Consider the following 19,173-nt stretch of genomic DNA (forward strand, 5'->3'; position numbering starts at 1 on the left):
GAACTGAACTGGGGTGGCCTTTGAACCACCGCTGAGGACCGAGGCTCTAAACCAGAGCTGTCCGACAGACGCTTCTGCAGCCCTGGGGATGTTCCGGATCTGAGCTGCCCAGCACGGTGGCCACGAGCTACAAGTGGCTGTCGAGCACCGGAAATGTGTCCAGTGTGATCGCAGAACTGAAATCTTAATTTCGTCTAGTTTTAATTAAATTCAGATTTACCCAACGCGCCATCTGGGACCAGCAGCTACCGTATGGACAGCACAGCTCTAAACGGAAGAGTCAGGTGTTTCATTGTGGCCGAATGATTTACACCAGCCTTGAACTCAAACGAGTGAGTCGAGCCTTCGTTAGGAAACCTCTGGTCTGCTGGGAGGGTCGTGCGCGTCGTTTGTGTCTGTGCCTGTTGCGTAGGGCAATGGACGCGGGTCATGAGGAGGGCAAGGACGTTGCCTTCCTTCCCCCCCAGTGCCCGCACAGTGCCACGCACGGGGTACCAGGGTCGTGTGTGCTGACTGAACGGGCGGGAAGAGGGGCTTCGGAGCTGCCGTGGCTGAGTCTTTGAAGCAAGCAGCCCAGTAGCTGGTCCGGTGGTTGATGGGGATTTGGACTTGATGGCACAGCAGAACCCAATGCGATCGGCTCTAATATGTGTGGGATGGGGGCGTCTGTGCTGGTGAACTCCTATCCCCTGGAACTGCAGCCTCTCTCCTTTTAGGCTCCCCTGCAGGCGGCTGCCCAGTGGGACTTTCCCCATCAGAGGAGGCATTTCATTTGGGGAAGATAATTTAAGACTCTAGATGCACGAAGGGTACCAGAAGCATGTTTACTATCCAAACTGACTTAAAGCGATGCCTCAGTCAAAACGGGGGCTGGAACAGATGGGCCCAGTCTTCCCCTCTCTCCCCTTTCCTCCCAAGCAAGCAGGGTGGCGGGGAAGATGATGCCTGCCCCATGATTTGGAGTCAGACAGCAACTCTCTTATCAGATACTGGTTCAGACTTCCATCTACTGCTCTTAAAAAATGTGAGATGCTCTCTCCTGCTCTGTGGGCCTCAGCTGGCCCACCTGTGAAAGGGGGACCCTTGCTGCTAGGCCATGGCCCAGCGCCCAGCAGCAGCAGCAGCAGCAGCAGCAGCAGCAGCCGCCTCCCTTGGAGCCTGTTAGAAATGTGGAATCAGATCCCAGCCAGAGCTGCCGGATCAGAATCTGCAAACCCAGTTCTCAGGTTCCACGTCCCAGCGTCCTTCGGCCGCGGTATAGCACATCCTTGATCCCAGTGGCTCCCGCGGCTTGAGCATTGAGCACAGGTCAGGCCAGCGCTCTCAGCATCCCATTCGATGCTCACAAGACCGTGGCGTTTAGGGTTCACTGTTCCGGTTCCACTCATAAGAGAGCAAGGCCCAGGCCCAGGCGGCTTTCCTGACGTCAGCCGCATGTCTGGGGCCGAAGATGCTGGGCCTGGGCTCTTGGTCACCGCATCGTTCCCCCGTTGCCGAGCCGGGCCTCGTCTAGGTTTGCGTGAAGTGAGAATTGCCTCAGTGCAGGTTTGACAGGGAGCATCATGGCTGTCCCCGTGCCGTCCGCCCCCAAAGCGAGCTTCGGGATCACCCCGCAGGTCCCCTCACCCCCTGCCTCAGGATTTACGTCGCTCCCCTGCCTTCTCCCTCGGGCTCCCATACTCGCTGAAGAAAGTCCTGGTTTTGCAGCCTCTAGGGCAACAGGACATCGCGTCCCCTGGGGCTGGGGCAGGCGTGTACTTGCGGGTCCTGCTGCTCAGGGAGTCTGAGCGAGACACAGAGCAAGCTGAGGGTCACAGGGGTTGAGGGGATTGAGAAGTATAAATTGCCAGTTATGAAAAACAGTCACGGGGATGTAAAGTACAGCGCAGGGAGTACGGTCGGCAATATTGTCATAGCCGTGGGTGGTGGTCGGCGGCTCCTGGAGTTATGGGGAGGTCATTCTGTAAGGTGTATAGATGTCTAATCACCGTGCTGTACGTCTGAAACAAACGAATGTAATGTTGTGTGCCAACTAGAACTGAAAATAAGTTTGAACGATATTCTAAAAAAAATCACAAAACAGAAGAATTCTCAGGCCCCTCTGGAGGCTGGACTAACACTCTGCTCCTCTCGCTCTGCAGGTGACAAGCCCTGGACCAGGCTACTTGAAGGAAGAGCGAAACCCGGGCACCTGGTGTGTGACGGCAGCCGAGAGAGGCAGACACACGAGGGCAGGCAGCGTCCCTTGTTCCCGCTTTGCGCCTGCCACCTTGTCCCTGTGAGGCCTGGCAGACACAGGACCGAGCAGCAGCTGGCGCCGAGCTTCTGGAAGTTGTCTGCTTGTGGAGACTCACTCAGGAGACCGAGGTGCTGCCTTCCGCAGAGTGTCCATGTTCTTCCACACGGGCTCTGCGGACGGGGTCGCTGCTCCCTCTCGGGAACAGGCCGTCAGGGCCCGTCAGGACCAGCCAGGCGGTGGTCGGCCAGCCTCCGGCCAGCAGCTCCCCGTGGAGGCTTCCAGCTTCGTTAGCTGACAGCACTCATCCCGGGCGCACCCAACAGCTGGAAACTGTTTCACGACGGCACCTCGCCAGCCCCAGAAGCCGAACCCCAACTCCATCGCCAGAGAGCTTTCAGGGGCCAGCGGAGAACGTTGTGCTCCCGGGCGAGGAACTCACAAGTGAAATCTGAGAACCTTCTGGGAGTCGCTTCAACATACGCCCACTACCTCTGCCTCCGGCAATGAGGGCTCTGCCGCAGCGGTCAGGCAGGGCTGGCCTGGCCGAGACACAGCCGGGGGCTCTTTAACATCGGCAAGAAGGTTCGAGCTTGTCCCTCCAGGCGCAACGTCTTTACACCCACCCCGGAAGTGGTTTTTGGTCTTTGAAACGTGCTATGAAATAATCAGGTGTCAGAGCTCCAGAGCCCTGCAGGCCAGCCTCCTCTGCACCCCGGAACGTGCAGGCCCACGGAGGGGACCGCCGTGATGCGGCCCACCCGGCAGTCGGGGCAGCAGGGTGCCCTCACCCAGGCCGCCCCCACCCCTGCCATTTCCACCCTTGCTGCTGGTCACATTCCTTACGAGCGAAGGTGCCAGCTCATGGCCCCAAAGCCCAGGCTCCCTCAGGGGAGCCCCGTGACGATCTGGGAGCAGGGCTCGGCTTTCCCCTAAGGAACGCAGAACGCTGCTATCCCCAGTGTCCCCTCCCTTCTGTTGCAAAGAGCATGAAGCGGACACTCCTCTTTGAGGCCGTGGGAAAGGTGCCATTCCCACACGCTGCGATGCGTGACTCCAGCAGTCAGCCGAGGACGAGAATGGGCCCGTTGTTCTCTGCAGGTCACGCCTGGCCCAGGCAGGGTGCCCGATACGAGGGCACCACGGGCATTGATTCTGAGCATGCCGTTCCCGTCCCCCCGGGCCACTCCAGCACACCTGTGCCGAGAGACCAGGCAAAGGGCCAGCGCGCTCCCTTTCGAATCCTCCTGTGGTCCAAGTCGCACTCACACAAAGCGCTCCGCCTGGAGCGAAGGGTCAGGGATGGTCAGGTTTGTCCCCGAGCCAGTTCGGAGGGTGGCGTGGGATTGACTTGGGCCCCTTTCTCAGTGTGGGACAGTATCTGCTTGTTTCTGGACACAGCTGCAGCCCTGCTCAGGGGAGGCCCTGGGGACATGGGCACGGACGCGGAGCTGGACACTCCTTGAGCCCCATCTCAGCACCTGTGTGCCACACGGGGCCTGAAGGCAAAGGTGTTTCTTCAGGTGGCATTATATTCTGAAAGGGCAGTCTGGCGTCTTGTTTTAAATAACTTCCTGTCTTGAGGTTTATCCCCACAGATTTCCAGATCACCTTCTGTACGAGGAGAAGGAAAAAACAGATAGGTGGCTTTAATAAACCGGAAGTTTAGGGAAATGGAAGTTTAAGTCTCTCCCACATAAAAATAAATTCGTGGTCTGGGGCTGTATCAGTTCTCCACAGGGTCGGAGCCTAGGGTCTTTCTGTTTGCTTTGCCATGTTCAGTGTTTGGCTCCCACCACATGGCCAAAAATAGCTGCTGCAGATCCAGCCATTGTATCCATATTCCAGCCAGCAGGAAGGAGGAAGGAGGGAGGAAAGGCTTCAGGCGTTCCCTTAGGGACAGTTTCTGGAATTCACACACTCTACATCTGCTGCGTTGGCCAGCACTTAATTCCAAGGTGCAGCTGACGTGACAGACTGGAGAAGGCAGCCTTCATTCTAGGTGGCATGTGCCCAGATAAAGACCAGGGGTTCTTTTACTGAATAAGGAGGGAAAAATGGATATGGGGGACTTAACTATCTCTGCCCCACCTTCCTCTTGCATAAGTAACATGGGGTGGGGGTTATAACACAAGACATCGTGTTTAGGATTTCAGTGTGTGTTATCACCGAGACTTCAAGCATACACTGATGAAGGTGAAATAACTTAGAGGTCAGCCAGTCCACATCCTCCTCTTTCAGACTAGGAAACTGAGGCCCAGAGAGGTTAATCAAATCAGCTGAGATCACATCGCAAGCTGGTAGCATCTAACTCCCAGCTCCTATTTGGTGGAAGTATTTTCGTTTTTCTCTGTTTCTTAAGAAAAAAAAGCTTCATTGTCGACGGACAGGAGCTCAAGCATGGAGGATGAAATTCCAGCCATCAAGGGTCTCTGAGCCGCAGGGCACAGGCAGGGCAACGACAGCGTGTGCATCCCCGTCTGCCCAGCCCTGAGTCACGGCGGCTGGAGCGTGCCCGCGCTGGCACTGCCTGTGTGTGCATGCGTCCCTGCCCTGCGTATCTGCCCACACTGACTCCAGCCCAGGGAGGCCTGAGGCAGGTTTGACTCGGTGTGCTTCTGTTTCAGGGAGCACCCAGCCAGGATGGGAGCCGCTGGCAGGCAGGACTTCTTCAAGGTGATACTGATGAGCAGCTGGCTCCTCCTGTCCCGCGTCCCTGGGGCCACGTCTACAGGTGAGCCAGGCAGAGCAGTTGGAGCAAGGCTGCAGGGGGCTGGGGGCATAGCCGGGGGCTCTTTAACATCAGAGGAGGAGGTGCCGCGGGGCCAGGGCAGGGTGGCGGGGCCCTGGCCAGTTTCTGCTAATTCCTTGATCCTAGGCATGCCTCATCCTGGGCTTCAGGCTTGTCACCCACAAAATGAAGCGGCTAGACAAGACTCGGGGGTTACAGACTTGGTGTCTAGAGAAGCCAAGCATGTAACATAAACCCGTGAAGCTGGCCACGTAGGGACTGTGGTCAGCTGGGAAGTTCAGGCTCCTCTAAAGGGACACCCACTTCTGGCCAGTTGCTGCCTCGACTGAAAGTGAGGTCCTCGTTGCAGGATCTTGTGAATTTTTAAGAGAAATTGGAAATCTAGATTTTTATGTAAAAGCTCTCTTTTAAATGTTGGCAACCAAATCAAATTTCACAAACCACTCTGGGGCCAGAGAAGAACACACACCTGCAAGCCGCCTTGCCAGCGCTGGGCCACCTGCTCTGCGTTCCCGTCGCTGGCCGCTGCCCGGTCAGTGCATCACGTGCGTGCGCTTCAGGCGAGGTTCGCGTCTCCTTGTTCGATCTCGGCTTTTCCTTTGAGTGGTTTTGAATTGCCATCTAGAAGCGCAAGGCCAGCTTGCCTGGACGCAGAAACAGCAGTCCAGTAAATCAAACTGGGGACGGAGGGCGGGAGATGAGGACCGCGTCACGTTCTCGGCCGGAGCTTTAGGAGCGATGCCGTCGCCGTCACCTGCTCTTTTCTCGGTGCTTTCGTCAGTTGAGCTGGATGTTTTTCTACAGCAAGAATTAGAGGCCTCACCTTGTATTCCATTTTGTTTTCCTGAACATGGAAGGAAGTAATGTCTGACTGTACCTAGTGACATCCCGTCACTGTGATTCCTCGTAGAACCTTTCCGACCTTTCGGGGACGGCGCAAGCCATGCGTATTTTAGCTGTCGACGCAACGATTGATGACGTTGCATGGATCCATTCATCGATCCTTCAGTCGTTTATTCAGTTAGTAAACGTTGAGGGACATCGACTCTGTGCCAGGAACCGGGTGTGGCTTTCTCTTTTAGGGTGGTCCATGGCAGGGCCTTGGGGGGAGTCTCATCAGTGCCCCCTGGGTGTCTCCCCCACACCCTGGGTCTCTCTTCTGTCTGAGCACAGAACACTTGGAAAGGAGGCCGTACCCCTGGTCTGTGCTTTTCTCTGACATCAGAGGGATGCAGAAGCCAACCCTGGCCACTTGTGGTCCACGTAGGTCGGGCTTTTATTCACCTCCATCCCGCTTCCTGCGGCCCCTCCTGGAAACGGGGTTGCCGTGGTGACAGTTCAGTGAAGGCATTGACCATGTCCAGCCACTCACTGGTTTATACAAACGAGAACCCCCTGATACTGACCTTTACCGAGAGCAGACTCTCCAGCTCCAGCAGAGGTGCCTTCGTGTGAGGCTGGTCTTGTGGGGTTGGCGCTGTTGGAGCTACGAGATGCGTTCTGGTGACAGGAGGGCCGCAGGGTCGGGCAGCCGCCTGCAGCCCGGACACGGAGTCACGCAGGTGCGCACACGGCACACGGAGGGGCGGCCAGCACTGTCCTGGGGTACAGCCGTGAGACCCCCGGCTTCGTCCTGTGGGGTTGGGATGATTCCTCCTCAGCCTGCTCGTGGCTCCTTGCCTGGACCACTGGGCTCGCCACTCAGCCACGTGTGTTCCCCACATGACTGTGGATCACCTCCGTGGAACGGACACTCACGGCCCGGGACTGGGCGGAGGCACTCGCCCCGCCTGAGGACAGACGCAGGGGCGGGCACTGACCTCGGAGGCCACGCAGCGGGTGGAGGCTCCGGAGCCCCCGCTCGCACCGCAGCCGCGCGTGCATGCGTGCGTGCCGACACGGAGCCCGTCCGGGCGGCCCCCTGGCAGCCCCGCTCTTCCGTTCCACAGGGGCGTCACTGAACAGCGAGACCACGACTTGAGGCCCTTGGGGTTTGCAACAGCTGGACGAGCTGCTCCAGTAAAACGAAAAGTGGGAGATTCTCTTGAGACGCCCAGCTCAACTGATGAAAGCACTGAGAAGAGAGCGGCCGGCGCTGGCGGCCTCACAGCTGTAGCCCCAGTGGCCGGGGCGCAAGGCCTGAGTTCGGGCCGAGGCGGGCGGCGAGCATGGAGGGGGCGCACGGGCCAGGCGTCGCCGCAGACGGACAGGTGCTGCAGTGTGGGTTTAGGGCGTCCACGTCTGGTGCAGTTGCACGTAGATAAAGGGCAACTTTCCTCCAGTCCTCTTGAGATACGTAGGTATGGGACAGACACTCTAACCCCGGAGATGGCCGAAGGAAGTCAAGTAACATCTGGAACTAACACGCCGGTAACTGTACTGAAGCCGGAATGCCCCCTGGGCTCTAAGCCCATTTTGTGGGTGCTGTTCCCCACACCCACTGTGCATAACACATGTAACTTCCCACCCCTCCCAGTTCCTTCCCACAGCCTCAAAACCTGGAACCGGCCCCTGCCACAGGCTTACCTGCCCTCACCTGCTGCCTCTCCACTCCCCACCCAGATTGTTTAAAAGCTGCGGTTTCGTATTTCACAACTCTCCAGCGACACAAGCGGAGGACAGTGGGGCTTGCTTTCCCCACAAGCCATCCATCCTCAGCGTGTTGGCCTCTGCCTACCTCGCTCCCTCTAGATCTTCCCTTGCCACCCAGGAGATTGTTCCAGTTTCTGAGACAGTCCTCCTGTCCGCAGCCTCATGTCACTGCTAGGTCAGAGCCTCGTTGCCACACAGCGAAGAGAGACTCCTGGTGCTTCTGCTGGAATCGGGACAAGGGCCTGTGCAACCCCCCAAGGGGGCTTTTTAGTTCAAGCAAACAAGCAGACTCACAAGGCTACCGTGGGCCACGCTTGGCCTTGGACCCACTTTGGAGGACCGAGGACAGAGACGCAGCCTGCCACCGGAGCAGCGCCCGGCGCTTCTCCACAGGAGGGGTCCTGGTGACCTTCCGGAAGCTCTCCTCTTTGGTTGCCCAGGTGACAGCTCAGGAGACAGGACACGAGACTGTCCTTGGGTAGCTGTGAGGACTGCCCTCGCTTAGAAGCCTCAGGCTCCATCAACGCCAGTATCTCGTAGCAGCTCCACAGATGTCACTCCCAGGGTTCCTGCAGGGGACATGCCCAATGACGAGAGTCGCTGCACCCAGGGAAGCCCACATCGTGACCTCACTGCCGGGAGAAATATAGATTATGTGTCGTTCCCCGCGTTTAGACACCATTTGCTAATCAGGGGTCACCTTTGTTGCAAGCAGCGTTGCTTGGTAACATATTTCTCAGGTTTCCAGAGGGACTGAGCTGGAAAATTAAAAGTCAGATTCTCATGCACTGGGGAAGGGGGTTTGTTAACTCTTAATCCTGCTTTCCAGAGGACGGACTGTCTTGGGATACAAGTAATCTAGATAAATCACTGCCTGATGTTAAGTCTTGAAACACTGTGAGGAGTCATCCAACCTGCCCTTTGAGATTTTATAGTTTAAACAGTGAGCCCAGAAGAGGAAGTGGCTTCCTCGCAGGCACGTGATGGGTTCATTAAAGACGTGGGCCTGCACCCTGGGGCCCTGGGCCATGTCAGGGGTCTCCCTGCTCTCAAAAGCCTTGCTTTCAGCTCTAGTAGAGAGGGGGCACAGAGCCCTGAAGACATGTGTGGGTTCCTCCTTGTGGCCTGTGGCAGTCTCGCTTGGTGAAGGTGGGCGGGGGCAGTGACATCTCTCTGTCCCCGACAGTGGCAGCCGAGTGCCCTGACCAGAGCCCTGAGCTGCAGCCCTGGACCCCTGGCCATGACCGGGACCACCACGTGTACATCGGTCAGGGCAGAGCACTGCTGCTGACGTCATCTGCCACGGTCCACTCCATCCACATCTCAGAGGGAGGTAAGCCAGTCTCGCCCCCGATCCTTCTCTGCTAGAGCCTCGCAGGTGGGATGCAGGTTGCCATAACTCGAGATGGACGGACAAAAGGTCACATGCTTTGAGTTAATGTCAGAGCATCTGGTCGTTTGAGATAACCGTTGGTCCTGAGTACTTAGGAACGGCTTGTCCAAGGTCCAGTCGTTGTGAAGAAGCACTTAGGGAGCAAAGTCCTTACTGGACAGAGCATTCCAGCCCGTCTTGCCTGCAGATGCTAGCTCAGTGAGTGCCGTGCGTGCAGCGATGGCAGTAAACCAAACAGGCGTTTACACGTTACGAGGCAGAGAGAAGAGAAAAGCACGCACGTGTGAGCACGGCATGCGCGGAAGTAGATGAGCAGTGTGTGTCTTGCCTCCCAGGGCGAGAGGGGGGCTCGGGGCTCCTGCCCTTACCTCTGCTGTGGCCTCACCCCTGTCACTCACGTTCTCTCCCCATCCTCCTCTTCAGGAAAGCTCGTCATCAAAGACCAAGATGAGACCATTGTTTTGCGCACCCGGCACATCCTGATCGACAGCGGAGGAGAGATGCATGCCGGGAGTGCCCTCTGCCCTTTTCAGGGCAATTTCAGCATCGTTTTGTATGGGAGGTGGGTGGACAGCTTCCAGTGGTCAAATGCTACTCTTGGATCTGACGGGAAGGAGGCTTTTAAAGTGGAGAGGTGGGCAAGACAGCAGGCTTTAGTGCAAGACGGAGTTGTCAGCATGTGCTACCAGATCGTGATCACGAACGAGACAGACGTCAGTGAGGAGGGCGAGGCACGCCAGGCGTTCTGCTGTGGCCTGGGTCTGTACTTAGGTTATAGAAGTCTGCCAGCCTTTCAGCCGCCCCAGTCACGTCATGGCTCAGGGAGGCTCTGTGAGCGTTTATTTAATCGGTTACGATGGACAAAATAAAGAAACGTTCCATGCAGCGTTCGCCTCTGGCTGTGTGCTCCCTCATCGAGCAGTTGAGAGTTCTAAGAAGCGGTAGGCAAGAAGACGACGCAGGGGTAGGCAGTTCACGTCCAGGTGATTCCATGTGTGATACGGACCAAAATACCAGACACTTAGCACCGAAAAGAAGTGCCAGTGTGCAAGCACATGCATGTGTCTGCTTGGCCTTGCAGCCTCGCCGGGGCCTGGCTCAGGGAGATCGGGTCGTGACTGTTTCTCTTGAGCTTGTGCGATCATGAGTGTGGCTGGCTAGCTCTGTGGTGGCCGCAGCGGGAGCCGGGGGCAGTGCCGCAGGAGAGGCTGACTTGGAGGGCTGTCTTCTCTCGCAGGGCTGACGAGGGCGCTCAGCCGGACCCATACTTTGGCCTGAAGTACATCGGGGTTGGCAGAGGAGGCACCTTGGAGCTGCACGGACAGAAGAAGCTCTCTTGGACATTTCTGAACAAGACGCTCCGCCCGGGTGGCATGGAGGAGGGAGGCTATTTTTTTGAAAGGAGCTGGGGCCACCGGGGCGTCATCGTTCACGTCATCGACCCCCAGTCAGGGACAGTCACCCATTCTGACCGGTAAGGCCCGTCTTCACTCGAACACACTCCTTCGTTCAGCACACGTTTGCTGAGCGTGTGTGCTCGGGGCCGAGCGGCGAGTGAGGCGGACAGAAACCCTGGCCTCGGGGAGCTATGTCTCTCCCTCCCCGGGCCTTTGCTGATGAAGCCGAGTTTAATGGGAATGAGCACACGCGCACGCACACAAATGCAGGCTATTTTATGTGTATGAGAGTGGGTTGTCTGTGTTGAGTTTGAGATGATCAGTGTTTGCTGTCATTAAAATGTCTTTAAAAACCAGAGCCCTTGGGATCTCTGGGTAGCATGCTGGTTGTTTCAACAACGACATGTGCTTTGCTTACTTTTTTGGCTGCCGTCAGGACTATTAAAATTCCTTCTCTTTGCCCTTCTTAGGTTTGACACCTACAGGTATAAGAAAGAGAGCGAACGCCTGGCCCAGTACTTGAATGCGGTGCCCAACGGCAGAATCCTGTCTGTCGCCGTGAACGACGAAGGGTCCCGCAACCTGGACGACGTGGCCAGGAAGGCGATGACCAGGCTGGGCAGCAAACACTTCCTGCGCCTTGGATTCAGGTACCGCCCATCACCGCCACCTCCCCAGGCCCGGGGACACTGAGGCAGGTCAGCCCCTGAGAGGTCCCCTTGCCCCAGGGTCGCACCACCCTCGGTGACCGAGGGAGCTGCAGGCACCTTCTCCATCTGCGTGGGACAGATGGGCTTGTTCCTGCAGGGGACCTGGGATTTCTTACAAGCAGATCCACTCCTGAAATGCAGAAGTTCTGTCTTTGTATGAACTCATTCGTTCTGTCTGTCCCTTGCAAAATGTTAATCGAGCATCTACTGTGCGGGGGAGCCATGCCTCAGATGTACAGCTGATGTTCGTGTTCTTTTTCTCTGGCAAAGGGGTCACGGTGTGCCCTGGAGATCGGCAGATGCTTGTTGGGAGCTCGCATCAAGCATCCTTGGCCATCCCAGTGTCCCAGGGGACGGGCACTTTCACGTCTTCCCCTGTGTTTTCTGTTTGACTTAGACGGCAGCATCATGCCCGGCTGGCGTGCACACACGTTGGCACCAAGAGGAAAGCGTTTGCCCCACCTTTTTATCATGTTGGGTCAGGTCTCAGCTCAGTGGCTGTTTAGAGATAGCAGTGTTCCCCCTGTCAGCTCTTCAGATTGCAGGCGAGACGGGGGCAGGCCGGAGCCGCATCTGGGCTCAGCAGAGCAGTCTTCCTGGCAGGGCAGACATCCCTTGGGCAAGGGAGGGGTGCTCCAGGTTTCAGAGTGCATTCCGCAGCAGCCCAGAGGCTGCTTATTCTCGAAGGGTCTGTGCAGGAAACTCAAGCGGCCAAAGGTGACAATGACACCTTGGTATCGCAGGGCTTCTTTGTCAGGAGAAACCGAGGGTGTTTCCATATCATTGTTTCATAAGCTGAAAGGTCAGTTTATTAATTTGCAACAAGAGGTTGAGCCACAGGGGATTGGCTACTTAGGGCCTCAGCAGAAGAAGGTAATGACTAAGGCCTTAAGACCCGGCATTAGATTTGGCATGAACTTGAGCTGAGGCTGCACCTCCTGTCAAGTGAGACTGCGAGCAGGTGACTCACCCTCTCTGCATAGTTCCTGTATCCACCATGGGAGATGTCGGGAGCCATCGTTAGGACCGTTGGGAGGGTCAAGTGTGGTAATAGAGCAAATGTTTGCTATGTGTCTGGTGCAGAGTGAGGACTCAATAAACGTTAGCAACTATTCCCTCCTTATAAACAAGAGCCTGCCTCGTTTTTTTCATGGCCATTCCCATGGATAAAGGAACTAGGTGGGCAGGAATTATATTTTTACCCTTTATTTGTATAGACCAGCCTTGAATGACAAAGTCAAAGCATCTAAAATCAATAGAAGATCTAAGACGTGGCCCCTTTACCTGTTCGTTCAGGAAGTGGTGGTTGAGCAGACATTGGCGTGGGACTTTAGGCTAGAACAGGTGCGCTGAGCTCTCGCAGGGAGGGCGACGTCACAGGGCCAGGGTGACGAGGCCTCACACAGCGAGAGTGGGCCGAAGGCTGAAAGCGGGCTTTCATCAGACCCGCAGGGGACAAGGAGGGCACGCCGATTCCCCACGACAGGCCGGCAGGTTCAGCATCCCCGGGGCGGATGTGTGGCTGTCGTGAAGATGTCGGGACGTACAGGCAGCAGCGGGGTGTGCGGGGGTGGGAGGGGACAGAGGCGAGGCTCTGCAGGAGGGCCTGTGCCTAGGAGCTTGGTTTTTGTCCAGGGGCCACTGGAGAATTTAAGTGAGAGAGTGACAGTCAAATTTCCAGCCTCGATAATGGACTTAGTTCTCAAGGTCAGAGATCAAAACAAAAATAATGCGAGCCGTTGAGGACCAAAATCCACAGTAGGAGAGAGGCTGTACTGGGCGTTGGCGGACAGGCAAGTGGGCGGAAGGCCTTCCTACCCTGCAGCTGCGCACGCTCTACAACGTCCCAAATCTTGCTGGTTTTTCTCCTTCACTCCCCATTAAGAAGAGGAGGCATCTCTTTCCTTCCCTGGGAGGTCGGTCACCTCATCCTCTGGCGTTTTCCTCTAGGGGAGAGGAATGACCTTCCCTCTTGGAATGAGCTTCCTTGTTTTCCTTGAAGAATCAGAGCCCTGGCTTCAGGACCTCAGTGAGCCTGGGGGTGCAGGCAGGTCTGTGGGCTTGCTGATTTGCGGTTCATGCCTGGCCTAGCCAGGATGGAGTTGAGAGGCTCTCCGTGTGCAGACGTCAGGCGACAGGCGGGCAGGAAGCCCAGTGCTGGCAGAGAGGCTCTGTTCCTCTGGGCCAGGGCCGCCCAGCCCCCGGGAGGCGGGCGGGGGAGGGGGGCTCAGCCACTTGACGCGCGTCACCTCCCCCTGCAGCACAGGTTCGGGCGTGTGAGGAGCTCCGCTCTGTTGTTGTTTCTTTCAGACACCCGTGGAGTTTCCTGACTGTGAAGGGAAATCCCGCTTCCTCCGTGGAAGACCACACGGAGTACCATGGTAACGAAAGCTTGCGGGAGGCCCGGTCCCCTCTCCCCAGAGTCTCTGACCAAGAGGCTCTTCCTGAGCTCCCCTTCCCTCAGCACGGCTGACCCACCGCCCAGCTCCTAGTGGCGTGGCTAGCCGCTTAATGGGCCATGCTACATCAAAGGGGAAAAGCCAGCATGGGCTGAAGATGCATCAGCCAGATAACATTGACATTTTCAGGAAATCATCAGCCTTGTTAACCTAAAATAAAAGGCCTTTCGGAGTGACTGGCAGCAAACTTTAATTTGAGATCAATAAGAGTAGCTATTTGGAAATCATCGATGCAGTCAGAGGCCCAAATAGTGTCCCCATCGGGAGACAAGGGCAGGGTGTTTGTGAGGGGGACGGGGACAGTGCCATCCATAGAAGGAGGGCTCCGAGCTCGGTGCAGATGACGTCATGATGCCAGCACCAAGCAGCGTTGCTAATGCTCAGTCTAGTGGCCACCAGTCTGGTAGTCACGGTGTCTGCTTTCTTGTTGTCCTTGCAAACAGATCCCTGGGGCCCAGGGACTCAGGCCGCGTCCAGCGGTGACTTTGCCTTGTTTAGACGTTGCGGAGGTTCGAGGTGTAAGACCCACCACCGCCAGGCGGTTCCTCTGCGACGGCGCCTCCAGCTCCATTTTAAAGTGGCTCCATCGAGTATTTCTCTTGTCAGCTTAGTCCAGAGCAATGGACGTAGGCAAGATGGGAACCAGGACGGAGCCGGCAGGGATGCTTTGAGCTGAACAGACTCTTCAGATGGCCTTTCCCACGCAGCGGCAGCCTCCGCTCCGGGGGACGTTTGGGGGTTCTGCGGGGGTTCTCGAGGGGAGGTCGCATGAGAAAAGATGGTGGGAGCACGACGACTCCGCCTCCAAAACCGAAGCACAGGGAGGGACAGTGAGCTGCTTCCTAACGGGGAAGATCGGCCTGAAACTTTAAGAAACAGCTCAAGGTCCCTGTGGTGGGAGGGACCTTGGAACCGCGCCGTGTGGACTGGGCTGTCCGCGGCTGACACTCTGTCCTCTGCCAGGTCACCGCGGCTCCGCCGCTGCCCGGGTGTCCAAAGTGTTCCGCTCAGAGCACGGCGAGCTCTTCAGCGTCTCCTCGTCCAGTGAGTGGGTCCAAGGTGAGGCGCCGCGGACGGCCAGGGACACCTGGGGACACCTCACAGGCGACAGAAACCAGGGCGCACTGCCTTTGCAGGACAAGGACTGTTCTCTTGCACCAATCAGACCACTTACGTGTTGCAGAGTCAACTAAAGTTACAACTGAGTTTTGTCTTTAGTTAATCAGGCTACCGGGGCCGTAGCCCAGAGGGACGTTTTCCTCACAGGATACCTCTTCTGTGGCACTGAGCAGGAGACACAGGCAGGACCAGGGCCCGCCTGCAGGGAGACCTCATGTGGGGACGGGGTGCAGGGGGCAGCAGTCCCGGGGTGATGGGCTTGCGGGTGGACTTCCCCTTTCTCCTTTTTGCAAAAATGAGGAATAGCTACAGCTTTTATAAAGTAAGAAAGTCAGTAAGAGGTGTTTTTAATTAAGAGGCGGGAGAGTTGGCAGACTGTTCACGAGCCACCGGAGCCCCTGCCCCGTGCAGGCCGGACCGATGGCTCTCGAGGGTGTGTGGGGCTATGCTCAGCACAGCTTGCCCTCACGGGCCTTCCCGTCTGACCCTGCTCTTTGCTTTCTGCCTAGATGTGGAGTGGACAGACTGGTTCCACCATGACAAAGTGTCACACAGTAAAGGTGGGGAGAAAATTTCAGACCTCCGGGCAGCTCACCCAGGGAAAATCTGCAACCGTCCACTTGATATACAGGTACCAACTCAAAACAGTTGCATCGTTATTAAGGCTTTATTTTGAGCAGACTCTAGATTTCAAACCCTCTCGCCGTCTGAGCAGTGTGACTCTCTTGGTCCTCTTAGGACACAGGTGAACCAGTGACGAGCATTCCCAGTTAGGGCCTGAGGATCTGCCCCAGCCTCCCGGCTACTGAGTTCCAGGGCCAGGACTCAAGTTCTCTCCCGGGTTCCTACTTCTGAGCTCCCTCCCCCGCGTTCCCTCTATCCGCAGCCATGGCTGAGAGTGCCCCACTCAGGGACGGGTTTGCCCTGCCCAGCCTCACTGCTGAGATGACTTCTTTTGGGATCTTGAGTGCACAGGGTCCGGCTGGCATTTGGGGTGCAGGCTGGGCTCGGCCCAGGTGGAGAACACACAGTCCGGTTCTTCAGTAGCTGAAGAAGAGCCAGTACTTGTAGGTGAGCAGTGTTTGCTCAGAACATGCTCTTGGAGTCACCATACGTAAAGGGGACTTGGACTGTCTTACACAGAGGTGACGGGTCAGTACGCAGCCCCCACAGTCCACTGGCTCAGCTCTGAGCTGTGAGCTGGAAAGACCAACACAGACCTTGTTCCAAAACAGAGTCGAGCCACTTAAATGCCAAGTATAGAATTAGAAGTCATTTGAGAAAGACCTTCCTGCCCGTTTCTTCCTCTTTTGGCCAGTAAAAATAGTGACCGACATCTGTCCAACACCTCCTCCCAGGTGATCTAACCGCAGGTCCCAGGTCATCTGACTGTGCTTTAACCCCACCGGTGGCATCACCCTGGGCAGAACTGCCCTCTGCCTCGCACTCTGGAGAGACCGTGGACAAGGTCCCATTTCCCCAGGCGGACCCTGTCCCCGCGCTCAGCGAAGGCCAAGGAGACCTTGCTCAGTATTTGGCCCAGCTGTCTCTTCATGCAGCTCCATGTTACTGAGAAGGACTTACCTGGATTAAGCTGCAAGGTGGAGACTTTTCTTGGGCCCTACAGAACCAAAAACAACTAACCCCCCCTCAAAGTGCATACCTCCCAGATTTAATTTTCTCTCGCAACCCTGAGCGTTCCAGCTTCACGTTTCTGGAGTGTTTCTGAAATATTCATAATCTCATCCCTCCAGTTCACTTGGCTATGGGAAGTCCAGCCCCTTACCAGACTCCCCTCCCCAGGCAGTTCTGGAAATCCTCGGGGAATGCTCGCATGTCCTCCAAATGCCTCCTGGTGTTTGCTCTGCCAGCCGGCAGGCCCCAGGCCACTCTCGTTCCGAAGACCACTTCCCACGCCAGGCGGACTGCTTTCCATAGGCATTTCTTGCGCTTCCGGTAACTTTGTTCTCAGCCTAGACGCCAGCTCTTCCCCGAGCGTGTGAAAGCACAGCTAATCCCAGGCTCGAACGTGAAATGAAACTTTACAAAGGCCCGGAGATGGGTATACGCTTTACCTCGTGAGCGCCACCTTAGAACTTGCAGCGCGGATGCCTCACGTTCCTGGCCGGAGAAATCAGTTCAGTTATGTGACTTAGTCTCTCAGTTTCCTCCTGTGCAAACATGGGGATCATAATTTTTCCCTCCTGTGATTTTGTGGTTTTAAAACAATGATGCATGAAATGCCTGACCCATACTGAATGCCCCCAATTTTTTAAGATTATTTGATGATGATGATGATGATGATGATGATGATGATGATGATGGTAATGTTGCTAATTATTTTGTAATTATTAATCATTACGAATTAGAATTGTGTCCGTTTCACTGACCAGTGATAGAGTCCTGTGTATAATCCAAAACCGAGGTTATTTTTGGGGGCAGAAAAAGGGAAAAAAAAGAAAAAGCAGCAAAATTAAGATGTTCCCTTAAAATTATAGTTGGACTTTGCACCTCGAAAAACGTTCAGCTCCATCTGATGACGTTTTCATCGCAGTTCTCCATTCTACGGGGTCTCCTACAGAAGAACACACAGCCTCGGGGAGTCAGGGCCTGACAATCGCGTGACCCTGGCCGCTGAGCCTCCCCGAGTGTCCGCGCTCCCCTCCCAGAGCCCCCGCAAGAATGCGTGCGCGTGCGGCTCGTGGGAAAGGGCTGCACTTCAGAGCGGCCGGACGCACATCTGCACGGCCCTCCTCTAAGCCAAAGGCTGCTGGGACCTACTGGTTCAGAGCAGTGTTTCCTCAAAAGCACCCCTCCTTTTAGGTCAACTGTCCCTTGCCCCCCTACTTCTCCAGCCCTGGGGCCTTTGATCTCTGTGCCAAGGGGGGCAGCAGCTGCAGCCCTGGCTGTAAATTGCATGTCTGCCATGACAGCCACAGTCTTGATGCAGACACGCCCGGTGCTGGGACGCACCCCAGCTGGCAGGGATCCGCCCTCTTCTGAGCTCGCTGCCCAAATTCTCTACCTGGCCTCGAGGCTGCTCGCCAGTCAGCTCCCATCCACTGAGACCCCACTCTGTGCCAGACGCTGGGCTGACGCTGGGGTCGGGTCCTGGCCCTCCCTAGAGGCCGGGCTCCAGTGGCAGGAGACAGACAGGGAAGGAAGGGCAGTAGGCGGAGCCCCCGAGCGTGGCGCCGGGAGGGGCTGAGAAGCTCGGCTCTCTAGTCGAGTAAGTCTGGATTGACGTGCCGGTCTTGTGACCATGGGCAAGTTACTCAGCATCTCTGAGTGTCGGTTTCCTTATCTGTAAGACCAGCAAAGACCTCATAGTTTTGTCATAAAGAGGGGATGAGAATACACGTGGACACTCAGCTTTGTAGCTACAAGAGGGATTCTTGAACTTTCCTGCGCATTAGAGTCACCTGGGTAGCTTTTAAAGGTCCGACGCCCAGGCCACACCCAGACACGACCAGTCTGGACTCCAGGACGAGGCCGGGCACCGGATCCTGAGTGGCTCCCCGTGATGCAGACCCTGCTCTGGCACCTGCAGTCGAGCGCGGTGCTCAGTGTTCAGCACGCGTCGCCCGCGTTCGTGGTGCGGGTGGGGGTGCTACGAGCCATAAGTTCGAGTCCGGCCGTCGGCACTGGGGGACCCCAGGCAAGGCACATGCCCGCCCGGCGACCTCGCAACGGAACCAGTGGGGGCCGTTGTGGCATACTAGTCTCAGGCCGTGGCACTTAACGTTTTGCCACAGGAACAGTTTTAGACTTGCGAGTATGTACTTATAGCATTAATCATCACCTTCCTTCCGTACGAAAGAATGACTCCGCTCTGTAATTTCCATGCCATTCCCAGGCCACTACAGTGGACGGCGTTAACCTCACCACCGAGGTAGTCTACAAAAGGGGCCAGGATTATAGGTTCGTGTGCTACAACCAGGGCCACGCCTGCCAGAGCTACCGCGTGCGGTTCCTGTGTGGGAGGCCTGGTAAGCAGCTCTTTGTCAGGGACACAAGTGCCGCGGTGGCTCTGTCCCTTGAGCCGGCAGCGGCACGTTGTAAGTTTGGACGGCTGGGTCCGCTGCCTGCAAGCAGCTCAGCGGCACGGAGCTCCCGCCAGGCTCGCAGTAGAGAGCCCTGTGGCGGGCAGTGGGGCGGGGGGGCCCGGCAGTGGCGGAAGCAGGCAGAGCCCCACACTGCCCACTCACCTCTCAGGCCTGGTCGGAGAAAACCAGGGTGTAGTGGACGGAGTCCCCTTCCCATGGCCCTCCCGACAGAGACACGCAGCCCGTTGCCTCTTTGGGTGCTGGATTATGTTAAACCCAGATCCCAAGACACTCGTCAGGAGGGGCTGGAAATGGCCAGTTGTCCACAGAGGCACTGGCCATCTCCCGAAGGCAGTCATTAGGGATGGGCGTTCTTCGGGGGGAGGCTTACCGCTACGGTAAATAACAGTTGAGAGGAGCTATATTTGTTTTTCGTCTTGAGCGAAGTGGATGTGGTGAGACAGCCGCA

At 56.6% G+C, this 19,173-nt stretch overlaps 1 protein-coding gene across 1 annotated transcript in view; it reads left to right on the forward strand.

The window, feature by feature from the left end:
• CEMIP (cell migration inducing hyaluronan binding protein) overlaps window positions 1-19,173 on the forward strand; it is a 123,777-nt gene that overhangs the window by 67,810 nt on the left and 36,794 nt on the right. Inside the window, exons 4-13 of the mRNA XM_023520038.1 lie at window positions 2,142-3,546; window positions 4,864-4,970; window positions 8,767-8,913; window positions 9,397-9,535; window positions 10,211-10,447; window positions 10,841-11,020; window positions 13,391-13,461; window positions 14,503-14,598; window positions 15,168-15,289; window positions 18,515-18,647. Coding sequence (XP_023375806.1) covers window positions 3,398-3,546; window positions 4,864-4,970; window positions 8,767-8,913; window positions 9,397-9,535; window positions 10,211-10,447; window positions 10,841-11,020; window positions 13,391-13,461; window positions 14,503-14,598; window positions 15,168-15,289; window positions 18,515-18,647 — 1,381 coding nt within the window. The 5' untranslated portion in view covers window positions 2,142-3,397. The remainder of the gene's footprint in view (window positions 1-2,141; window positions 3,547-4,863; window positions 4,971-8,766; window positions 8,914-9,396; window positions 9,536-10,210; window positions 10,448-10,840; window positions 11,021-13,390; window positions 13,462-14,502; window positions 14,599-15,167; window positions 15,290-18,514; window positions 18,648-19,173) is intronic.

This window comes from Pteropus vampyrus, unplaced genomic scaffold (genome assembly GCF_000151845.1).
Source record: "Pteropus vampyrus isolate Shadow unplaced genomic scaffold, Pvam_2.0 Scaffold245, whole genome shotgun sequence".
In the NCBI taxonomy this organism is placed as follows: Eukaryota; Metazoa; Chordata; class Mammalia; order Chiroptera; family Pteropodidae; genus Pteropus; species Pteropus vampyrus.